This window comes from Carassius auratus, chromosome 10, assembly GCF_003368295.1.
Source record: "Carassius auratus strain Wakin chromosome 10, ASM336829v1, whole genome shotgun sequence".
Classification (NCBI taxonomy): Eukaryota; Metazoa; Chordata; class Actinopteri; order Cypriniformes; family Cyprinidae; genus Carassius; species Carassius auratus.
This window is the reverse complement of record NC_039252.1, coordinates 1958417-1976617: the sequence shown is the minus strand read 5'-3', so window position 1 is coordinate 1976617 and position 18201 is coordinate 1958417. Positions and strand designations below refer to the sequence as shown.

The 18201-nt window shown below is 48.5% G+C and overlaps 1 protein-coding gene across 2 annotated transcripts; it reads right to left on the bottom strand.

The window, feature by feature from the left end:
• Window positions 1–5169: 5169 nt before the first annotated feature.
• On the bottom strand, window positions 5170–13083 carry LOC113109525 (uncharacterized). 2 transcript variants are annotated; one of them, XR_003292989.1, is made up of 2 exons: window positions 5958–13083; window positions 5170–5324 (listed from the first exon to the last, which is right to left on the bottom strand). XR_003292989.1 is itself a non-coding variant. In XM_026273101.1 (2 exons), the coding sequence occupies exon 2, from the start codon at window positions 12006–12008 to the stop codon at window positions 6297–6299; it is 5712 nt and encodes a 1903-aa protein (XP_026128886.1). In that variant the 5' UTR covers window positions 12009–12187; window positions 12821–13083; the 3' UTR covers window positions 5275–6296. The 2 variants fall into 2 exon arrangements, 1 of the variants encoding a protein (XP_026128886.1); XM_026273101.1 differs by having other exon boundaries at window positions 5275–12187; window positions 12821–13083.
• Between the last annotated feature and the right edge of the window lie 5118 nt (window positions 13084–18201).

The window sequence follows — 18201 nt, the reverse complement described above, 5'->3', positions numbered from 1 at the left end:
CTCATCAAGCGGCGCCTACTTAGGCAGAGGAGGAAGACAGAGTGGTGAGGAATGTCTCCCAACAAAGACGCTAACCCTTACCTCCTCTGTTACAGAGAGCAGCGTGTGACCGTCAGCCCCCACCAAGGAGAGCACAGCACGGGATCCACCACTCAGGACACAGCGAGCACGAGGGACTTCACCACAGGAGATCACCGCCTTCACCCAGAGTACCTACCTTTAATAAATCCACCCTTCGGGGACTTTCTCTGTCAATCGGTTGTCGTGTAGTTCCTCACCCCGCCACACTGGTGGAGAATGCGGGCAAGAGTGTGAGGTGGACACCGACAACCGACCCCTGAGGAGGCCGTTAAAGCCACCCGTTTGTTTTTTTTCCTGTTTTCTTTTTGTTCCCCCTGTCATTTGTATCTGCTCTGTTTTCACAGGCGGCCGCTCCTCCCCCGGCATGGAAGAACTGCTAAAACACCTCACCGAGGTGAGCATCCGCCAGCAACAAATAATGGAACATATGGCCTCACGTCAAGGAGACGCCGAACGTGAGCTCGCCGCCCTCCGCGCCGCCACCCACCGCACGCCGCTGCCTGACCCCCGTGTCCAAGCCGTCCAGCTGATGCCACGAATGACGGCGCATGATGACGTGGAGATGTATATTCAGATGTTTGAGGCCACCGCAGTCCGGGAGGCGTGGCCAGAGGACGAGTGGGCCCGACTCCTCGCGCCGCTGCTGACCGGGGAAGCGCAGCGGGCGTATTTCACCATGACGGCCGAGAGAAGCCAGCACTATGGAGAGGTGAAAAAGGAGATTCTGAGCCGAGTAGGCCTTTCCCCAATCTGTGCGGCGCAGCAGTTCCTTGACTGGGAATATCGAGCTCGACAGCCCGCTCGCGCCCAGGCGGCCGAACTATCCCGGTTGGCCCAACATTGGCTGTTGACCGGGGGTCCCTCCGCACACCAGGTAGCTGAGCGTGTGGTGATCGACCGACTCCTCCGCGCCCTTCCCCGCACGTTGAGGCAGGCGGCTGGCATGAGGAACCCCACCGATCTCGACGGGCTCGTGGAGGCCATTGAGCTGGCGGAGGCCGCCCAACACCGGGAGATAGGGGAGCGAGCGCCGCCTTTTCCCCGAAGGGTGCCCTCCTCGCCGGAGGGCACCCAGCGACCCGTGAGCAGGCCTGCGGTTCCCGGCCCCCAGGACGAGCCAATGCCCACCGAGCCGCCGCGTTCCCCAGGACGGACATGGCTAGCAGGCTGTTCAGTCCACGGCCCAGCGCCGAAGGCACCACGGGCCAAGGTGCGCATCAACGGCCGGCCATTCGTCGCCGTCCTCGACTCGGGCAGCGGGGTAAGCCTGATACAACCGACTGTCCTTCCACCCCGAACAGGTTCCAGAGCCCGACTGGCGATAACGTGCGTGCACGGGGACACCAGGCATGTGCCGGCCCGGCGAGTGACCATCACCGCGACCCCTGGTTCCTGGCCCGTCGAAGTGGGAATCTTAAGGAACCTACCGGTACCCGTTCTCCTCGGCCGGGATTGGCCGGGGTTCGATCAGCTCCTCACCTCCAGCACACAGCCTGGTAGCCCGGCCGGGAACCGCCGACGCCGGAGTCCAGCAAGGCGCCCTCGACGCGGCCCCGAGCTGCTGACGTCGGACAGCCCTCGAGGAGGTGAGTCCCCCACCCAAAACTCTAACCTGTTCTTCGATGTCTTCCAGCAGATAGCGGGAGGGGGGACGCTCGCCAAAGAGCAGCGTGGGGACGAGCGCCTCAAGCATTGCTGGTCTCAAGTGCGGGTGGCGGAAGGAGAGGACCTACAACCAGCTCCCCACCCCACACCCCACTTCATCATCCAAAACGGCCTGCTCTATTATGTCGGCCAGCGGAGGGGGGAGGAAAAGACGCTGTTGGTGGTTCCGCGGAGCAAAGTCCCGGCGGTCTTGGAACTCGCCCACGCCCACCCGATGGCTGGCCACCTCGGCGCCCAAAACACTGTGCAACGGATCCGGGACCGCTTCCACTGGCCAGGACTGGAGGCGGATGTCAAGCGGTACTGCCAAGCGTGCCCGACGTGCCAACGGACCTCGCCACATACTCCTCCCCTCAGCCCGCTGATCCCGCTGCCGATCATTGAGGTGCCCTTCGAGCGCATCGGGATGGACCTGGTGGGGCCGCTGCCGAAGTCCGCCCGGGGGCATGAACATATCCTGGTTATCGTGGATTATGCCACCCGCTACCCAGAGGCCATTCCCCTCCGCAAGGCCACCGCCAAAAACATCGCACAGGAGCTCTTCCTACTGAGTAGTCGGGTTGGCCTACCAGCGGAGATCCTGACCGACCAGGGCACCCCTTTCATGTCCCGGATCATGGCTGACCTCTGTAAACTCCTCAAAGTCCGTCAGATCCGGACCAGCGTATACCATCCGCAAACCGATGGGCTCGTGGAACGCTTTAACCAGACCCTCAAACAGATGCTGCGGCGTGTCGTGGCCGAAGACCGACGCGACTGGGACCAGATGATCCCGTATGTGCTGTTCGGGGTCCGGGAGGTGCCCCAGGCGTCCACCGGCTTCACGCCCTTCGAGCTCCTCTTCGGCCGCCAACCCCGAGGGCTCCTAGATGTCGCCCGGGAAGCCTGGGAACAACAGCCTGCGGTATGTCGGACCACCGTCGAGCACGTCAAGGCCATGAGAGAGCGGATCGACAGGGTCATGCCATTGGTCCGGGAGCATCTGACCAAGGCCCAGCAAGACCAGCAGCGCCACTTCAATCGGGCTGCCCAACCCCGGGAGTTCCAGCCGGGAGATCACGTCATGGTACTGGTCCCCACCTCAGCCTATAAGTTCCTGGCCCGCTGGCAGGGCCCATACACGGTCACTGAACGGGTGGGACCCGTCACCTACAAAGTGCGCCAACCCGGTTGCCGAAGGGAAGAACAGCTCTATCATATAAACCTGTTGAAGCGCTGGGTGGGGACCGGGCCCCAGCTCTCGGCCCTCGCCGCCACCTCTCCCGTGGTTGTGGACATGGATCCCCATCTCTCCGCAGCCCAGAAGACGGAACTGCAGCACCTGGTCGGTCAGTTCTCGGATGTGTTCTCCCCTCTGCCAGGGCGGACGACTGTCATCTAGCACGAAGTCCGAACACCACCAGGAGTCATCGTCCGGCAGCGGCCCTATCGTGTCCCGGAGGCTCGGCGACACACAATCGAGACAGAGGTGCAGGAGATGTTGAAGTTGGGGGTAATTGAGCCCTCGCGGAGTCCATGGTCCAGCCCCATCGTCATGGTCCCGAAGCCCGACGGCACCCTAAGGTTCTGCAACGACTTCCGCCGCCTAAATGAGGTCTCTGAATTTGATGGCTATCCCATGCCCCGCGTCGATGAGCTCCTGGATCGACTAGGAAGGGCCCGGTTCATATCAACTCTCGACCTCACCAAGGGGTATTGGCAAGTCCCCCTGTCCAAGGATGCCAAGCCTAAGACAGCCTTCTCGACCCCCAGTGGCCACTGGCAGTACCGGGTCCTTCCCTTCGGCCTACACGGGGCCCCCGCCACATTCCAGAGGCTCATGGATGTCCTGCTGAGGCCCCATATGGCCTACGCCGCGGCCTACATCGACGACGTGGTCATCCATTCAGAGACCTGGGGGGAACATTTAGAGCGGCTCTGGAGGGTGCTGCTGGACCTCCGCCGGGCGGGGCTCACCGCCAACCCCCGGAAATGTCACCTGGCTCTCTCCGAAGCCAAGTACCTGGGCTTCTGCGTGGGACGTGGCCTCATCCGCCCCCAGGAAAAGAAGGTGACAGCTATCCTCTCGGCACCGCGGCCCTCTACCAAGACCCAGGTACGAGCCTTTTTGGGGTTGGCAGGATACTACCGATGTTTTATCCCTAACTTCTCCTCCTTAGCCTCTTCCCTGACAGATCTGACCAGGAAGGGGCAACCGGAGAAGATAGCCTGGAGTCCAGAAGCGGAAGAGGCGTTCCAGCAGGTGAAGTCAGCCCTCACCACGGAGCCAGTCCTGCGAGCCCCCGACTTCAACTGCCCCTTCCTGGTGCAAACCGACGCCTCGGACACCGGGTTGGGAGCCGTTCTCTCCCAGGTCCAGGACGGCGAGGAACACCCGGTGATCTTTATTAGCCGGAAGCTGACCCCGACCGAACAACGGTATGCCGCCGTGGAGAAGGAAGCACTGGCCGTCAAGTGGGCAGTCCTGGAGCTCCGCTATTACCTCCTCGGACGCCGGTTCACCCTGCTGACAGATCATGAGCCACTGCAGTGGATGGCCCGCGCAAAGGACACCAACCCCAGGGTAACCCGCTGGTTCCTTGCGCTCCAGGACTTCCACTTCACCATACAACATCGGGCGGGGACGGCCAACGCCAACGCGGACGGTCTCTCAAGGATAGGGGCAGCTTTCGCAGGTCTGTCAGGCTCCACTCCCCACCCTCCCCATGTCTCCCCATTGTACCGCAGGCGCAGGTCGACGCTTGGGGGGGGGAGTGTGACATGCGTCCCGAGCGCTCGTCAGCGTCGCCCTGGCAACACATTGGAACCACCGGCACGAGCTCATCACGGGCTGAGCGGCCGCACCTGCAGCTCATCAAGCGGCGCCTACTTAGGCAGAGGAGGAAGACAGAGTGGTGAGGAATGTCTCCCAACAAAGACGCTAACCCTTACCTCCTCTGTTACAGAGAGCAGCGTGTGACCGTCAGCCCCCACCAAGGAGAGCACAGCACGGGATCCACCACTCAGGACACAGCGAGCACGAGGGACTTGGAGCGCCACAGGAGATCACCGCCTTCACCCAGAGCACCTACCTTTAATAAATCCACCCTTCGGGGACTTTCTCTGTCAATCGGTTGTCGTGTAGTTCCTCACCCCGCCACTATATATATATATATATATATATATATACTGTGTGTGTGTGTGTGTGTGTGTGTGTGTAACCCTGGACCACAAAACCATTGAGAAATTGAGATTTATACACAAGTTGAAAGCTGAATAAAAATGCTTTCCATTGACGTATGGTTTAACCGGAATCTGAGGGTGCAAAACAATTAAAATACTGAGAAAAGTTCTTAGCAATGCATATTACTGAGCAAAAATTAAGTATTAATATATTTAAGGTAGGAAATTTACAAAATATCTTCATGGAACATGATCTTTACTTAAAAAGATTCTTCTGCCCTCGGTTGAGTGTGTGGCTACTCAGCCTATGCAGTGAGCTAAACATTCAGTAAGAGAAGGTGTGGCTCCAGGAATGACAGGACACAGTTTTCTTCTTAGTGCCTTTACTGAAGACCTCTCTTTTCTGATTTGTAAAACTGTAAACATACAAGCAAATTTTATAAAAAATAAATTATTTAACAAACCAAGACACATTGCTGTGGATTCAAATGCTGGAAGTGATCAGAACTCAAGATATAAGAATCACAAGATTACATTTTTAAATTCTTCAGTTTGTGTCAATTTGCCACAATGAGGTTGCAGAATATACAGCAGTCAATTGCAGTTAAACAGATTGAAAAGCAGTTCAAAATACTGTTCAACATATTTATAAATGCCAAAATTTATTTACTGCTACTGTAGAAGAAAGTTATACATTTGTTTCCTTTTTTCACTGTTCTGCAAAAGTATAACAGGTCTTTCCTCTTTAGTTAAATTTAGGAGAACATGAATTCAGCAAGCCTTGATCAAAGCTACACAGAAAAAACAAAAAAAACAAAAGCTACTTGTTTTACTTTGACAACCTATATGTACAACTTGACGAACCTGAGATGTGTAAAAAAAACAGAGCTGACATTGACTTATAGGAAACTGTGCAACCACATACCAAACAGAAGCTAGCAACATTAGCTTGACTTAAATCACAAACATCTTTTTGCTTGCAAGAGTCAAAATAACCTCTGAAGTAACAGTACTTTAAAAAAAAACAAAATAGGCCATTTATTACTTACAGATTATGGCATGTCAAAGCTTCCCAAAGATGTAAGGGGTCTGAGAGGAGTGTAGCATGTAAACACCTCTAGGCATTTTCTCACACTTCGTGTAACAAACGTTTTTCCTGCTGCCTCAACACATCACCAACAGAGCATAATCATAGTGAGTGCAAAATATAACCGAAGAAGAACCCCCAAAAACACTAAAAGAGATACTGACCCCTAGTGGCAAAATAAAGAAATGCACTAGCGAACTACTACAATACTATTGAACATAGAGGGACAGAATACTCCCCGCCTGACATCTGTAGAATGTCATCCATAACTAGCATGTAAATACAGATAAATTACCTGATTTTAAGTACTGTCCTTAGACACCAATAACACAACCTCACTTATAGGTCTTATGTAGCATCTGAGTTCACCCTTGCGGAAAATCTTCACCTCTATTTTCCTGACAAGTCCATCCTCGCTTGGGAAGATTTTGGTGATGAGACCAAGTGGCCAGTTGTTCCTATGTTCAAGTGCCTCCTTTAGCAGAACAACATCTCCTGTTTGTAGATTTGGTTTTACGGTTTTCCATTTGCGGCGGTTCTGAAGTCCTGAAATGTATTCCCTTTGCCATCGGCTCCAGAAAACATTGGCGAGGTATTGCACGCGCCTCCATTGCGCTCTGAAAAGATCCCTGCTTTCAAACTGACCTGGTGGGACTGGTGGGGTCGCAACTTTTTGTGTGAGTAGCATGGCAGGGGTAAGAATGGCTGGGTTTTCTGGATCTGTAGAAACTGCTGTGAGCGGACGAGCATTCACTATTGCAGTGACTTCAGCCATTAATGTCACTAATATCTCATGAGTAAGTTTTGCATTTCTATGTTCTAGGAGCATTGCATCGAGGATTTTGCGTGTGACCCCAATCATGCGCTCCCAGGAGCCACCCATATGAGATGCATGTGGGGGGTTGAAATGCCATTTGCAGCCAGAATCTTTGAGAAAGCTGTGAAGTTTGCTGTTGTGACAGCCCTGTTTGTCTATTTGCAGTTCTTTGCAGGCACTCACAAAATTTGTCCCACAATCGGATCTGAGAAGTTTGACTGCACCCCTAATGGCGAAGAAACGACGCAGCGCATTGATGAACGACGACGTGTCCATCGATTCTATAGTTTCAATGTGAATGGCACGTGTGCTCATACATGTGAATATGACTGCCCATCGCTTAGCATCCGCTTGCCCACCACGTGTTCTTCTGACTGTGACAGGCCAGGGGCCGAACACATCAAGGCCAACATGTGTGAAAGGAGGGTCCGTGGACAGCCTGTCCTCTGGTAGCTCAGCCATGATCTGTTCCTGTTGTCTGCCCCTTAGTTTGCGGCATGTGACACAATTGAATATCACTCTGCTTATTGCTCTTTTACCTCCCACAATCCAAAAACCTCCAGACCTGACTGCCCCTTCAGTAAAATGTCTGCCCTGGTGGCATACTTTCCTGTGGAAGTGTTTTATAATGAGCTGGGTAAGGTGGTGCTTTCCAGGGATGAGTATGGGATTTGTTTCGTCCGATGTCAACTGTCCTCGTTTTAGTCTCCCACCCACTCTGAGGATTCCATTAGCGTCGACAATAGGGCTCAGTTTGCTAAGTGGGCTTGATTTTTTAAGGGGCACACCTTTTTCAACTTGTCTTATGTCCTCTGCGTAAACTTCTCTTTGAACAGTGTGAATGATAGTGTTCTTGGCTTGGTTGAGTTGTTTTTCAGTTAAATGTTCATTACAGCTGTGCCAGCCGTGACAGGAGCTCTCTGTGTTCGGCTTAAATGACTGGGCAATGTGCTGGAGTTTGGATATAGCTTTAAGTAGTGCATTCCAACTCGAAAACCTTTCAAATCTGACACTACTGAGTCTATCCCTTGAGAGAGTGGTGGCACAAGTAGTAACCTCAGGTCGCAGTTCATCGTCAGTCTCCGGGTCTACAAGATCAAACAACTCTGCCTGTGGTTGACTCTTTCCTAAATTTGAAAGGAAAGTGGGTCCACTGATCCATGTGGAATTAGAGAGCTGCTCAGCGGGTAGTGCTCGTGTGGCATGATCAGCAGGATTTACATGAGTGGGCACGTAATGCCACTGGTGAGCTTGTGTGAAGCGCCTAATACGTTCCACTCTATTGTGCACATAAACGTGAAAGCGTCTCTTTTTGTTAAAGATGTAACCGAGCACTACTTTGGAGTCGGTGTAGAAGCTCACCTGTTCAACTGCGATGTCTAGCTCCTCCAGGACTAACTCGGCCACCTCAACAGCCAGGACTGCTGCACAAAGTTCAAGTCTGGGTATAGTGATGTCTGGTTTTGGGGAAAGTCGTGCTTTGCCGAGAAGGAAACCCACTTCACTGTGCCCATCTCTATCTGTGAGTTTGAGGTAAGCGACAGCGCCCACTGCCTTAGTGGAGGCATCACAAAAAACATGGATCTCCTTAGTTAGAGCTGCAGATAGTGGTATTGAGGTGTACATTCTGGGAATTTCAAGTTGTTGTAGATATTTGAGGGAGTCTTTCCATTGTTGCCACTGTTGTAATTTGTCTTTGGGCAATTCGGTGTCCCATTCACAAATGTCAGTGGAAATCTCTCTCAGTATGGCCCTGCCTTCTACAATGACTGGGACAGCAAAGCCAAGCGGGTCGAACACACTATTAATGACTGACAGCACTCCCCGTTTAGTGAAGGGCTTTTGATTGACTGTTACCTGAAACTTGAACAGGTCTGTGGACAGGTCCCAGCCTAAGCCTAAGCTGCGTTGCATAGGTGGGGTAGTCTGCCCGAGGTCAATGCCCTGCATGTCCGTTGCAAGGTCCTCACTTGGAAAAGCACTTGTGATGATAGGACAGTTGGATGAGATTTTGTGCAGGCGTATGTTACACTGAGCCAGCATCTTCTGAGCTCTACAGAGAATGTCAATGGCCTCATCTGCAGAAGAGAATGATTTCAGTCCATCATCTACATAAAAGTGACGTTCAATGAACTCTCTTGCATCACTGCCGTATTCCCTTTCTCCCTCCATGGCTGACCGTTTCAGTCCATAAATAGCCACGGATGGGGAGGGGCAGTTCCCAAAAACGTGTACTCTCATCCTGAATTCCTGCACTTCTCCGTCCAGATCATGGTTTTTGAACCACAAGAAACGAAGGTAGTCGCGGTGGTCCTCTCTAACTAGAAAGTTGTGAAACATTTGCTCCACGTCTGCCATGACTGCGTATGGGTCAGACCTGAAACGCATCAGAACTCCCACAAGAGTGTTATTGAGATCTGGCCCTTTTAGTAGCACGTCATTGAGTGAAACATTGCTGCATTGAGCACTTGAATCGAAAACTACTCTAATTTTCCCTGGCTTTTGATGGTGGTAAACTCCAAAACTAGGGAGATACCAGCATTCCTGGTCTGGAGTTAGAGCAGGAGCTGGTTCTGCATGGCCCTTACTGAAGATTTTGTCCAAAAACTCAACATAGTGCTCCCTCATTTCAGGTTTCCTTTTTAGCATTTTGCGAAGTGACATTAAACGACTGAGGGCCTGGTCCCTGTTGTTGGGCAAACGCTGTCTGGGGGTGCGGAATGGGAGTGGAGCTACCCAATTATTCGCATCATCTTTTGCAAAGTCTTTGTGCATAATGTCCAAGAACAAAGCATCTTCTGCCGAAAGTGCCACTTTGTCATCATCTGCTGTTTGCTGGAAAATGTGTCTGCCCAATTCAACTTGTGTCTTATCAAGTGTATGACAGCTTTCTGTGTATTTGTCTTTGATATAGATTTTGTTTTCACAGGGGCTGAGGAAGGTAGGGCGGCCATTGTTAAGAACGTTTGTCTTAAAAGAGCTCACTGTGGGTTTGTGGGCACCTGAGAGGCAGACATCACCTATAACTACCCATCCCAGATCAAGGCGTTGAGCATAAGGTGCACTGTTTGGACCATTCACCTGACTGCGGACCTTGTGAGCTTGGATGATGTCCCTGCCCAAGAGGAGAAGGATTTCTGCTGATGGGTCCAGAGGAGGAATCTGCGAAGCGATCGCCTGTAGATGAGGGTGAGCCAACACAGCCTCAGAGGTGGGAATCTCGTCCCTGTTATCTGGAATCTGATCACATTCTGTTAGTATAGGCAGCAGCATGGACACTTTTCCATTCACATCCTCAATAACAAAGTCACTAGCTCTGCGCCCTCCAGTCTCTGATAAACCAGCGCATGTTTTCATGGTGTATGGGAGTATGGTACCTTTTACATTAAACATGTCAAAGAAGGCAGACCTGGCTAAGGATGAATTGCTTTGATCATCTAACATGGCATACATCCTCCTTTTCTCTTCAGGGGATGTGCGGGGATACACGTTGACTAAGCAAATCTTAGAGCAGGATTTACCTTTGAGACCTTGGCCACACACTTCTGTGCAGCTGGTCGTAGTTACAGGGCTTGGGGAATCCGACTCCCCGCCGTGGTTCTGAGGCAGAGGGTTAGAGTCTTTAGGTATCCACGGAGGTGGACCAGCATGCATGGCGGACACGTGCACATTACTATTACATTCCGAGCATTGGATAATGGCTTTACAGTCTTTAGCTCTGTGACTTGTGGAGGAACAACACCTATAACAAATAGCGTGTTCTTTGAGAATACCTTTTCTTTCATCCAGTGTTTTTGACCTAAATCCCCTGCATTTAGCAATTGAATGGGGTTTGTGGTGAATAGGACATTGCTTGGCTGGATTGAGAACGGATGTTTGAGCTGTGGCGTTTGTTTGACTGATATCTGTTTTGTTCACCGTAACAGGGACTCTGTATCTGGTTGGTTTTACCGGTGTCTTGTCAACCTTTGGAGCTACTATGTTTGAACTTTGTAACATAAAGCTAGGGTCTGTTTTCATTTCAGCGTAGTCATTTACAAACTGAACAAAATATGAGAAAGGTGGGTAAACTGCACCATTGTCTCTTTTGTATTTTGTCCCTCGTTTCAACCATGACTCCTGGAGTCCGTAAGGGAGCTTTTCAACTATCGGGTTTATCCCCCTTGGGGTGTCAAGAAAGCTAAGGCCTGGCAGATAACTTTCACTTTGTGCATACTCTAACTCTAGCAGAAGATCTGCAAGCTCCTGCAGCAGGTGAGTGTCTTTATTGGATATCTTTGGAAAAGTCTGTAAGCGTTGGAAGAGTGACGCTTCGACTACCTCTGGAGAGCCATAACTCTTGTCTAGACGCTGCCACAAACGTTGCAGGCCTGCTTGTGGGTTGTTCACATGGACTGCCCTGATCCTCAGAGCGTGTTGAAGTGACTCCCCGCTGAGCCACTTGGTTAGAAGGTCAAGCTCTTCGCTGGGCTTAAGGTGAAGGCCTTCTATGGCGTTGCAGAAGATGGACTTCCAGGACAAATATGACTCAGGATGGTTGTCGAAAACCTTGAATCCCGCTGTCAGCAGATCACGGCGTGCTAGATAGGCTGCTAGATCCGACAGTTCAGTTTGTGGAGTCACTGAAGGTCTAGGCTGGGGTGAAAAGTCCATTTTTATGTGTGTAGGAGGGTGCTTCAACTGCTCCCTATCTACAAAATCAGTGAGATGTTCACCTGGAGAGGAAGCGACTGGTGTTTGGCTCTGTTGTAGATGGTGAGAGTCGTTATGACTGACCAGTTGTCTTGTGTCAGGCTTTTCTTCTTTCACTTGCAAACTGAAGTTGGTGAAGTGAGCATTCACATAGTCTCGAGCACGTCTAATGGAAGGAGGTGTCTTAGGGGAGATGCCTTGCTCACTGAGGTCGATGGCGTCATGCTCCTCATCAGCTGCCGCTTCCAGGACATAAGCTGCAGCAAGCGCTGCTTCAGCCTCACCCTCCTTCATCAGAGCGTTTAGCGTTGCCTCGATGCGCGCCTTCTCAACCTCCACGTCGATCTGGCGTTTGGCGTACTGTGCTCTGGTACGGGCAGCTTCTGCGTCTGCTCGGGCTCGTGCTGCAGCTTGGCTGGTGGACGAACGGCGCGAAGAACGTGAGTAGCACTCCGACCGGGCCAACATCTGGGACACTGGCGGTGTAGCTTCAGACTGAGACATCTTGGGTGCTTGATAGGTAGGCAATCTTTTTACTCTTCTGCCCTCGGTTGAGTGTGTGGCTACTCAGCCTATGCAGTGAGCTAAACATTCAGTAAGAGAAGGTGTGGCTCCAGGAATGACAGGACACAGTTTTCTTCTTAGTGCCTTTACTGAAGACCTCTCTTTTCTGATTTGTAAAACTGTAAACATACAAGCAAATTTTATAAAAAATAAATTATTTAACAAACCAAGACACATTGCTGTGGATTCAAATGCTGGAAGTGATCAGAACTCAAGATATAAGAATCACAAGATTACATTTTTAAATTCTTCAGTTTGTGTCAATTTGCCACAATGAGGTTGCAGAATATACAGCAGTCAATTGCAGTTAAACAGATTGAAAAGCAGTTCAAAATACTGTTCAACATATTTATAAATGCCAAAATTTATTTACTGCTACTGTAGAAGAAAGTTATACATTTGTTTCCTTTTTTCACTGTTCTGCAAAAGTATAACAGGTCTTTCCTCTTTAGTTAAATTTAGGAGAACATGAATTCAGCAAGCCTTGATCAAAGCTACACAGAAAAAACAAAAAAAACAAAAGCTACTTGTTTTACTTTGACAACCTATATGTACAACTTGACGAACCTGAGATGTGTAAAAAAAACAGAGCTGACATTGACTTATAGGAAACTGTGCAACCACATACCAAACAGAAGCTAGCAACATTAGCTTGACTTAAATCACAAACATCTTTTTGCTTGCAAGAGTCAAAATAACCTCTGAAGTAACAGTACTTTAAAAAAAAACAAAATAGGCCATTTATTACTTACAGATTATGGCATGTCAAAGCTTCCCAAAGATGTAAGGGGTCTGAGAGGAGTGTAGCATGTAAACACCTCTAGGCATTTTCTCACACTTCGTGTAACAAACGTTTTTCCTGCTGCCTCAACACATCACCAACAGAGCATAATCATAGTGAGTGCAAAATATAACCGAAGAAGAACCCCCAAAAACACTAAAAGAGATACTGACCCCTAGTGGCAAAATAAAGAAATGCACTAGCGAACTACTACAATACTATTGAACATAGAGGGACAGAATAAAGATAGTTCACCCAAAAATAAAAATTATGTCATTAATAACTCACCCTCGTGCCGTTCCAAACCAGTAAGACCTCCATTTATCTTGGGAACACAGTTTAAGATATTTTAGATTTAGTCCGAGAGCTCTCTGTACCTCCATTGAAACTGTGTGTATGGTATACTGTCCATGTCCAGAAAGGTAAGTAAAACATCATCAAAGTAATCCATGTGACATCAGAGGGTCAGTATTTTGAAGCAACGAAAATACATTTTGGTCCAAAAATAGCAAAAATTACGACTTTATTCAGCATTGTCTTCTCTTCCGTGTCTGTTGTGAGAGAGTTCAAAACAAAGCAGTTTGTAGTGATGTGTTCTTTTTGAACGAATCTTTTAGGTGAACAAATCGTTTTCGTTCACGCAATCCACTGACTCATATTTCTCGTTCACTGAAGTTACTCCCTCCACATCAGTGCGGCGCTATAAGCAGCGCATGCGCAGCTCAGTGAACCGGGAAACTGAACCATTTCATCCTGTCAAAGCATTACTCAACCTCGAGCCAATAGCCTTCGAGTATGAGATGTGGCAGAGCATTTGATTTTTTGAATGTAGTGAACGAATACGCCATTCACTGAATGAGTTTCACACGAGTCTGAACGAGATCTAGAGATAGCGTTTGTGAATGAAATGACTGAACTGATACACATGTCGTTCGCGAACAAGTTGAATGAACTGACACATATCGTTCGTGAATGAAATGACTGAACTGATACCCATGTCAATCGAGAATGAGTTGAATGAACTGACACGTGTCATTCATGAATGAAATGAACTGGTACATAGCTTATCTCGTTCGTGAACTAAATGAGTGAGAGTGAACTAGGTTAGTCTGCCATTTAGCATTTCAATCTTGCAAAATACAAAGCGCAGTTATAGGTACTGTGCACATACACTTGTTTTGATATTTAGCATACAGAACTCCACGTTTAATACCCGATTTATGAATGTTAATATATAATATCCAAACTGTCTGACCAAACAATTAAAATACTTATTAGGCAAGAAAATCTTGTGCTTTGTTCATCTGAACAACTTAATCATAATTTCCACCACTAGCAGTAGTGGTGGGCGATACTGCAAAATTTGGCATCGATCCGATACCAAATACATATAGGGTCAGTATCGCCGATACGATACCAATACGATACTTTTTACTAAAAAAATAAAAAAATAAAATAAAAATTGTCTAGGGGAGTGCAGTAGGTGTATGTCATTATTTCTGAGGTGGATGAATGATCAATTATTTAGGCAAGATTTTTTATTAATGTATTGAAGTCCACAAAATTATTAGTTATTAGGCAATGTAGAATGAATTCTTCACAGCCTTTAAAAAAAAAAAATAATAATAAAAAAATATCTCCCTTTTTTATCTCCCTTTTTTAAAATCTCTGGATGCTGCCTTCAAGGTGAAAAATCCTGTTACCTGAAACTGCTAAGCCGCCTTCCAAAAAAATCAAAAATGGTCAAGAGAGTGGAGTCGGACAATCAGATGGTCTCTAATTTACACCTGACGGAAGTTTTGGAGCGAGTAGAAAAAATGCATTTGGAATTTCTTAATCGCATGCAGTCCCTCGAGGTAACAGCTTATTACGGAGCAGGGTGGAATCACTCGAAAAGGAGAACTTTGTGCTACGTGAGAAATGCGACGAACTGGATGCTTACAAAAGGAGGTGGAACCTACGAATGACCGGTATTCAGGAGCAGCGAGGAGAAGATGTTCGAAAGATTCTAATCGACTTATTCTGTAAAGTTTCTGCTGGGATAGCAGACCAGCTCATCTACACGCTTGATGTGGCCCACAGACTGGGTCCTCGATCTGAGGGAGCACACTCGAGCCGCCGCATCATTGTACAGTTTCTTTCACGGAACTTTCAAGATCAAATCTGTGGGGATGCCAGAACCACTGCCGTCCTTAAAGATTGGAAAATCTGGATTTTTGAAGACTTGACACAAAGCACCAAAGACGCCAGGAACAACCTTTGGCCTCTTGTCGAACGAGCGAGAAAGGAAGGGAAGATAGCAGGCTTCAGAGTGCAGTTTGCATATGTGGACGGTAAAAGGATTTCTGCCAAAGATCAGTTAGGCTGAATGATGCTGTGGTGTCCTCGTCGAAGAACCAATGCAGCAGATTACTTTCTTGATACCCACGGTTAAGCACGAACTGCCCCAGGTTTTTTTTTTTTTTCTCTACTCTTCCTTAATTGGGATGGACAGACTGTGTAGTATGCAGCTAATTTGAGTCTGGAGCTAGAAAATGTAAAGGTACCATTACCTTTAAAATCTTTAAAATGTAAAGGTACCATTACCTTTAAAATCTTTATATCTATTATATCTTCAGTTTATATTTTTATTTTGGGTTTTAATCGTTTAGAACATTTTTCATAAAATATGGAATATTTACTTTTGAAACCATCCTTAGCTGTCAATAAGAATGAGCGCTCATTTTTAACACAATTTAAAGTCATTATGACTGAATGATCGAAAGGGAGAAAATAACTGCAATTAAGAAAAATCATGCCCTTATACTCATTATAATATGTCGCAGAGTCAGATTTATTGCTTTTTTTGTCTTATTCTAGTGAAGTTTCTTCTGTTCTAATTGATATCTTGTTCTGTACCTAGTTCTTTAGGTTTTATATTCTTGTTTATTTGTCTTTGTCTTTGTTTTCTTTAAATGCCAGGGGTTTAAAAAATAATGTTAAAAGGAAGGCCTTATTTTTGTTTTCTAAGAGGCACAGAGTAGATTTCAGTTTTTTTTTCCAGGAAAGTCACTCTACAGCTAAAGACTCCAAATTCTGGAGGTCACAGTGGGGCAATGAAATATGGTTATCACACGGGTCAGAATATTCTGTTGGAGAAGGGATTATGAAGTATAATTTTAATGGTCGTATTCTGGAAACTAGTATTGATCCTTCAGGTCACTTCCTGCTAATAGTAGTAGTTATTAATCAGTTCATAGTAATTATTATCAACATCTATGGATACAACTCTGTTGGGGAAAACTGCACTTTCTTAAACACGCTAGATCATAAACTTATATCTGCATTAGGAAAATATCCTACTGCCTTTCTGATTTTAGGTGGTGACTTTAACATAGAAATGAATAACATTCTAGATAAACACCCTCCAAGGAAAGCAGCTTCTCCAAACTCAAATCTTATTGCGTTTATGGATACTGTAACGAATCATCACTAGACGGGGAATCCATTTTGCAGGCTTTAATGAATAACTCGTGGTCGTACAGGCAGGGATCAGAACCAGCAAACACAATAGTAGAGATAACCAGAATCGTCGTCAAACACAGGCAAAAGATCGGGGTAGCAAGCAATATTCAGAGTCCAATAAACAATCCTAGGTCAAGAGGCAGGCAGCAATGGTTCAAGAGACGGTAGACAAACAGAACTGGTAAACAGGAAATCAAACACGGGAAATAACGCTTGGAAATGTCAGCCGGAGCAAAACAAGACTTCGCGTTAAACTGATGTGGTTGTGCAGCTTATATAGCAGTACTCATGAGCTGCACCTGTGTGGTGATCAGAGTCCAATGCACGGGGTAGATGGGAAGTGTAGTTGTGAGCGAGTGCGTGAGTGTCAATATTCCGGAGATGGAGCCCTCTGCTGGCCAGTAGGGGGAATCACGGGGTTCGTCTCCGTGACAGAGCCCCCTCCCTGCGAGCGACTCCTGGCGCGAGATGGTAGACGACGTCGGGGTCTACCGCGTGGTCGAAGGGCCGGTCTCTCCGGATGTAACCGATGAAACTCAGTGATGAGGTTGGGGTCTAGTATGTCGTCAGCATTGACCCAGGATTGTTCCTCCGGACCGTACCCCTCCCAGTCGACCAGATACTGCAGGATGCGTCCCCGACGTCTGGAGTTAAGAAGTTCTCGCACCTGGTAAGTTTCCTCAGTCTCAATCTGGACGGGCTGGGGACTCTGCTCACGGGACCTCCCCTCTCCCTCCTCTCCAGGGGCAACAGCGGGCTTGAGCAGAGATATATGAAACGTTGGAGAAATGCGATAGGTGTCAGGTAATGCAAGACGGAATGAAACAGGAGTGATCTGATGTGTGATTTTGAATGGACCCACGTACCTTGGACTCAACTTCTTGCAGGGTAGTCGAAGACGGAGATCTCGGGTAGGGAGCCACACCCATTGACCTGGTTGGTATACAGGCCCAGGACACCGACGGTGGTCAGCATGTTCCTTTTGATGACGGATGGCTCGTTGAAGGTGTACATGGGCTTGGTTCCAAGTCTCCTCACTACGTTGCAGCCAGTCCGTGACGTCGGGTACGTCGGTGGGTTCCCCGGACCAGGGAAACATGGGGGGTTGATAGCCTAGGATGCATTTAAAGGGGGTGATTCCAGTAGCTGGCTTGGCCAGAGAGTTCTGTGCGTACTCAGCCCAAAGGAGGTACCGGGCCCAATCTTCTTGTTTGGAACTACAGTATGATCTCAGGAACCGGGTGAGTTCCTGATTGAGTCTTTCGGCCTGACCGTTGGATTGAGGGTGGTAACCGGAGGTCAGGCTCACGTTTACATCGAGGGCTTGGAAGAAGGCTTTCCAGAGACGAGACGTGAACTGAGGGCCTCTATCGGAGACGATATCTTCAGGAAGTCCGTAGAGACGGAAGACCCAGTTACAGAGTAGTTCAGCAGTTTGCAGAGCAGTAGGCAGTTTGGGCAGGGGAATAAGGCGGCAGGCTTTGGAGAATCGATCAATCACAGTCAGAATGACAGTGTTACCTTGAGAGACAGGTAGGTCAGTGATAAAGTCTATTGCAATGTGGGACCAAGGTCGTTTTGGGATAGGGAGTGGTTGGAGTAATCCGGCTGGCAGTTGGCGTGGAGTTTTGTGCGCATTACAGGTTTGGCATTGTTGGATGAAGGCAGTGGTGTCTTTGGGCAATGATTCCCACCAGAACCGGTTCTGAAGCAGATGAATGGTGGCCGTGATACCTGGGTGGCCGGATGCGGGCAGACAGTGCGTGTGGTTGAGTATTTGATCGCGTAGAGTGGGTGGTATGTAAACCTTATCAGGAGGGATAGTTGTAGGAGGTGCATGTTGAGAGT

Bases quoted from the DNA above. Each gene is read 5' to 3' on its own strand.
- LOC113109525 (XM_026273101.1), bottom strand. From the start codon at position 12,008: ATGTCTCAGTCTGAAGCTACACCGCCAGTGTCCCAGATGTTGGCCCGG.